The sequence below is a fragment of the Berghia stephanieae genome, chromosome 8, assembly GCF_034508935.2.
Source record: "Berghia stephanieae isolate SIO BIC M18660-M18661 chromosome 8, UCSD_Bste_1.3, whole genome shotgun sequence".
Taxonomy (NCBI): Eukaryota; Metazoa; Mollusca; class Gastropoda; order Nudibranchia; family Aeolidiidae; genus Berghia; species Berghia stephanieae.
The window spans coordinates 4,581,586-4,588,091 of record NC_088367.1 but is presented as its reverse complement, the minus strand read 5'-3'; the positions used below and the strand labels follow the sequence as shown (position 1 = coordinate 4,588,091).

General features: G+C 33.5%; 1 protein-coding gene across 3 annotated transcripts in view; it reads left to right on the top strand.

Moving 5' to 3' along the window:
- Positions 1-6,506, top strand: part of LOC144978048 (prolyl 3-hydroxylase 1-like) — a 36,462-nt gene that overhangs the window by 5,867 nt on the left and 24,089 nt on the right. For all 3 annotated transcript variants that reach the window (XM_078923539.1, XM_078923538.1, XM_078923540.1), the window contains exons 4-7: positions 2,228-2,353; positions 2,873-3,009; positions 5,333-5,422; positions 5,993-6,181. In XM_078923539.1, coding sequence (XP_078779665.1) covers positions 2,228-2,353; positions 2,873-3,009; positions 5,333-5,422; positions 5,993-6,181 — 542 coding nt within the window. The remainder of the gene's footprint in view (positions 1-2,227; positions 2,354-2,872; positions 3,010-5,332; positions 5,423-5,992; positions 6,182-6,506) is intronic.

Below are 6,506 nucleotides of genomic sequence, written 5' to 3'. Positions count from 1 at the left end.
TTGAAGATAGAGTATTTGTGCATCGGACACCAGAGAGCAGGACCACAAATAAAGATAGAGAAGAGGATGTGCCAGAGACAAACCAATTCAAATGCTTAGGAACAACTGTACAAGGATATGGTGGCAATGAGATGGAGGTTAAGAAGAGGATACAGGCAGGCTGGAATAATTGGAGGGAGGTAACTGGAGTTATGTGTGACAAACGAATTTTCTCAAAGTTGAAGGGAAAAATATATACATCTATTGTAAACCAGCAACGTTGTATGGATTAGAGACAGTAGCTATGACAAAGAAACAAGATAAAGAAGTTGATGTGGCAGAAATGACGATGTTGAGATGGTAATTGGGCTGGACAAGAAAAGATAAAGTGAGATGTGAACGAATTTGAGGGTTGATTGAAGTGAAGAATGTATCAATAAAGATGAAAGAAGATAGATTGAAATGGTTTGGGTCTAATTATTAGGAAAATCCTTCGAAAAATTGATTTTGAGATTTTGGTGGAAATTGATATTTCATTACCCTAGAAATAATATAATTGAAGTCCAAATTCTTAAAGTAGACTATAAAGGCATGAAAAACAGTCGCAAATGGTACAGATAGTAAGAAAAGTGTGAAAAACGGGAAGCGATTTTGCTATTTTCTCAAAATTTCATATTTCTAAGGGTATGGGATACTGTGTCAAACGTTTCTCTGAATCTATTCAATGAAATTGTCAGAAAATTTCCACAGTTATCACAGAGATAATGTATTGTGTCACCATAGAGAGATTTTTTTGATAAGATATGTGAATTTTGAATTATAATCCTAATTCTGAATTTTTAATGTCAATTTTGTCATAACATTTTGATTCTCAACTTTGTAATGTTCCAATAAAAATTACATAAGCTAAAGCCGTAAAATCTCTCTATGGTGACACACTATGGTACAATGTTGACAAGAGGGAAGAATATGGAGGTCATTCCTTCATTAGTTTTTGTGGAACGTTTGCCACAAGATTGTTATATTTTTTTATGTCAGACCCCCAAATTAGGTCGCAAAATGGGTATCAACACAGATAATTAAAATTTTTCACCATAAATGTTGTTTTTTAACCTATAATGACGATACAGAATGATTAAAACCGCCCAATATCGGTAATTAAAATTTTTTTGGAAAAGACCCAAACCGCCCCTTAAGAGACGAGAGAGGGAGTGTGTGGGAACAAAAGTATTGGGTATACAATTAGATGGAAAGAGATAAAAGGGATGCCCAAATACTAGATGGATGGAAAGGGTATACGATATGAAAGAACTGGGCCTGGAGGAGATGATGCTATGAACCGAGATGCATGGAGATGTGACAGTCATTATGGCAATCCTGCAAAATGCGGGATAAGTTGAAAGAAGGAGAAGAAAAAGAATGTCTCAATAACTTATGCATATCGATGACACTGATTTGAAGACTGACGAACGGTTCAGAATCTGAGATACTGCTGTTGTCTGTTAAGCATCCATATCAACTCCTTTGACAATTTGGGTATTGTTTATAAACTGCCTTTCCAAAACACTTTCCAAAACAAATGTCTCAGAAGAATATTAAGAATACGATGGCAACAGCATAGAACAACATAGAAAGTGATGGAACTGGCAGGAACGGAGAAGGTCAGTGGAATGGTAAAGAGGGAGAGATTTAACTGGATTGGACATGTATTGAGAAAGGAAAATGGGTTTGATTGTGTTATAGCGATGGAATGGATGGACACCAGGAGGAAAGAGGAGAAAAGGATGCCTAAAAATAACATGGCTCAGAGTGGTGGAGAGGGAAAAAATTATGTTGGCATGATATACTCCTGGCAGGGAGCAAAATCTAAGGCAATGGACCGAAGCAAATGGGAGGGAAACTATTCAGGCTTTATGCACCTTCTGGTTTCCAAAAGACAATGGGTTTTGTCTGATGGATTGCATGAAGGTCAAGGTTATGTTTCCAAAAGACAATTTGTCTGATGGATTGCATGAAGGTCAAGGTTATGTTTCCAAAAGACAATGGGTTTTGTTTGATGGATTGCATGAAGGTCAAGGTTATGTTTCCAAAAGACAATTTGTCTGACGGACTGCATTCCTAATACTTGATAAAATTTTATTTTGCTCAAGACGTTAATATTATCGTAGTTTGTATTAAAACAGATTGATTGTAATCTTTGTGTTTTTAATAAGAGTGTTTTACAATAAATTTTTATTTTCGATCGTAGATTTGACCATAAAGGTGATGACTTGTCAAATAGCCTGCGAGATCAAACTCAGTAAGTTGTACACAGAGGAAGATCCCAATTTCCTCGCCTCCATCTTCCACTATCTGCAGTTTGCGCATTATCAAAGTAAGTCTATTTTTATATCGGAGATTTGCTTGGTTTTTTCAAATTATAAGATACAATATCCCCTAATTGATCTCAAAGTGTTTTACAAAGAGTCCCAAACCAATAGCAAAACTTAACATGTTGGACATATTGTAATTTCTTTTCAACCAAACAATGCCGTTACTGGCTGGGTTTTTTGGGGTTTTTTTTGTTACACCCCTAAGTATGGTGAGAAAATATGAATAGAGAAACTTTCCCAAGGCAAGGCTGCCAACTGTATTATTATTATTATTATTATTATTATTATTATTATTATTATTATTATTATTATTATTATTATTATTATTATTATTATTATTATTATTATATTATTGTTATTATTATTATTATTATTATTATTATTATTATTATTATTATTGTTGTTATTATTATTATTATTATTATTATTATTATTATTATTATTATTATTATTATTATTATTATTATTATTATTATTATTATTATTATTATTCCTATCATCATGATTATCATCCAAACCAGTGGAAGACTTTGAGAAGAGTGCTGAAGCGACTGCATCCTTTCTTTTACTGAAACCCTCCCATGAGATAATGAAGGAGAACAAAGAGATTATCAAGGACGTTCTTCAAGTCAAAGAAGACTATTTCGTTCCAAGGGAGGTAAGACAGTTAGATTGCATACACGACTCCGCCATGACATGTGACCAGACCTGCCTACTTGAATATCTTAAAAAATCGTATTTTTAGGAGATAAATATTGTAGCCGCTACAACTAAATATATAGAGCAAGAATTCACTTTTACAAAGAATAAATAATAACGCTTAAAAATCCTTCAAACTATGTAGTCTGGAATCAACTTTCCTTTTCAAGAAGGGGGCAGTGTGGCTCAGCGGTACAGTCTTTGCTTCGCACCCGAAAGGTAGTGAGTTCGATCACCCACCACTGTACTGTGTGGCCTTAAGCAAGTCACTTCGCCCTAGCTCAATTTGTGGTGCTGCACTGCGGCTGACTCCTGGGTTATTCCAGTCTTCCCTTGGAATAGACCCTAGAGACAAATTTCCTCTACGGGATGAATAAAGGGAATTTTATATTATATTTATTTATATTTTAAAGACTTTGAGATCTTCATGAAGTTGTGAAATGGGAGCCACTAGGCATGTCTGCACATGAGCCACTGCCTCAAAACAGTATTATTATTATGTAGACTTGCCTTTTTGAAATTTTAAAATTCATAATTTTTAGGAGATAAAAATAGAAGTCACCATAATTAACTTTAATAATCAACCATTTACACTCACAAGGATTAAAATAACACTTCAAAATTCTTAAAATGATGCAGTCTGGCATCAACTGTTATTTTCAATAAGTTTTAAAGACTTACAGAGGCTCATGAAGTTTTGAAAAGGGAGCCAAAATTTTATTTCTTAATTTTACAATTTTTCCGTAATATTAGGCAGGTCTATGTCATGTGGTAGTGGTTTTGGTGCTAAAATTGATTTGAAGAATTGCCAACTAGTATGATTTTTTTTTTTCATATTTTGATACGCTTTGAAGTCCAAAATAGGAAGATATGGAAATGGCCACCAAAATATACTAAATGCAAAAAGTCAGGATTTGTAACAAATCAAAAAAGTTCAGCTACCATTCACTGCTGAGTGGACAGGGGGGGGGGGGGGGGGGGGTGAGGGGTCAGAAAGAATCTCGCCTGCACCCAGGATCAATTTCATTCCTTTGCATGTGAAACGAGTGCTCTACCAACTGAGCTATTGGGACCTCTGGGTCATACATATATGGAATAGGCTTCAACAGGCTCTAAACTATCGGAACAATGGCGGTCGCCCTTATGAAATATTTCTCAGACGAGCATAAAAGTGTATCCAGAGGAGAAAAACGTTATAAATATGATCATGTTGTGACTTTTATACATTCTGATCTCATGACATGTGAAAAAGTTCTAGCCTGCATGAAGAATAAAAAGTACAGATTTTCTTTGTTTAGAACCAGGCTGCTCGCCATTGCTGGGCGACGCGACATCAGACTAGTGAATCCAATTGTGGTCGGTTGTACTAAATGTCGAAAATTGAATTTAAAGTCAAGATATTTGTAATTTTGTCCTTTAGAGTCACAAAGTCCATAGAGCCGGAGTTTTTCCTCAAACAAGAATCTTTGCCTCTTTTGCTGACTTTAGAGACACTGTCGTGAGGCAGACATCGGGGTTATCAATGTCTTTTCTCAAAATAGACCTTAAAGAACAATTTACCTTGAAGTGGAATAAAGGAAGTTTTTATTTCATATCTAAGAAGCTCAGATTTTTTTGGTGTTTTAATCTTTTTTTTTTTCTTTTCTTTTTTTTTTTTTAATTTTATTTTATTTATTCATTCATTTATTATTATTTTTTTTTGTAACTGTTGATCACCAACTTCCTTAAGACACAGCTGCATGTCAAGCTCTGAATGAGGTATAAACTAAAGTGTAAAGTAGGTCAGTTGTCAAATGATGTTTCATTCAATTTCTTTTTTTTTCTGTGCTTGTACCGAGATTTGAACTGAAAACAAAGTTGAAATGATCCAATATAAGTGTTTATATTGTAATTTATTAAATTTATTAAATTTATTTTTATTTTTTTTTAAAATTTTAATTGTTAATTAAAAAATGTTATAAAATTTTTGTGCAGCTATGTGGTCTTGTGGTATGACATTCTCTTTCGGATCGAAAGGTCCTCAGTTTGAGCCTTGCTTAGTGCATTTTTGAGTCCTTGGAAAAGACTCTTGACTCACGTTCTCTCTCCGTACTAAGTTGTAAAATGAGTAACTGGTTGTTAACAGCGTTGTAATATTGACTAACAGGCGTCGTGTCACGACCTGTATGTTACGTGTTGCTAGTATTCAGGGACCCTTTGTAAAGTGCTTTGAGCACTTTTAGTGGATATTACGCTATGAAAAAGCAAAAAAAAACATTTTTTAATTCTTTTTTTTTTCTTAGTCTTTGCAGCGGTTTTTCAAAAGAAGAACAGAGATGTATGACAACATGGACTTTATCAACAAGAATTTCAAATGGGGGGACATATCCGAGGCAAGTAGTCAACGACGATGCTTATCACTTTATCAGTTTTGGTTTTTTGTCCTATTTTGATGTCACCGATAGTCATCAGTTTCACCTCCATCTACCACTACCATGCTCAATAAAAATTTTGAAGAATCTTCCATTATTTGAAAGAAAATAAAAATAGAAAATGGTACGGCAGTTAACTGGTCAATATTATTATTATTATTATTATTATTATTATTATTATTATTATTATTATTATTATTATTATTATTATTATTATTATTGTTATTGTTATTATTATTATTATTATTATTATTATTATTATTATTATTATTATTATTATTATTATTATTATTATTATTATTATTATTATTATTATTATTATTAGAATTATTATTATTATTATTATTATTATTATTATTATTATTATTATTATTATTATTATTATTATTATTAGAATTATTATTATTATTATTATTATTATTATTATTATTATTATTATTATTATTATTATTATTATTATTATTATTATTATTATCATTATTATTATTATCATTATTACTATTAACTTTTACAAACCTTGACAAACTTCAGGAGGAGGGACACATAGGAGAAGAAATCTTGACAGAGGAATCCTACATCCCCGATGACTGGATGACTCGCTACGAAAAGCTTGGGATGCACCTCATGGCCAAGGACTCCGATCTACACAGGCAGGAACGCTTTGTGACTGACGGCTTGTTGAAGCAGGATCAGTGTGATGAGCTCTTGAAGCTCATGGATGTGAGTGTGGGCTAGTCTGGAGTTTATAGTTGTGTCATTAGAGAGGTTCATCTCAAAAGATTTTTGGATACGTGTCTTTTACAGAGATAGGCAGTTAATTGGTTAACCCTGCGGCGATGTGGTCTAGTGGTATGACACTCGCTTTCGGATCGGAAGGTCCTGGGTTCGAGCCTCGCATTTTGCGCATAGTTGAGTCCTTGGAAAAGACTCTTTACTCACATTCTCTCACCGTACTCAGGTGTAAAATGAGTACCTGGCTGTTAACAGCGTTGTCTTTGTCAGAAAAATTGTAATATCGCCTAACAGGCGTCATGTCCCGTCCTAC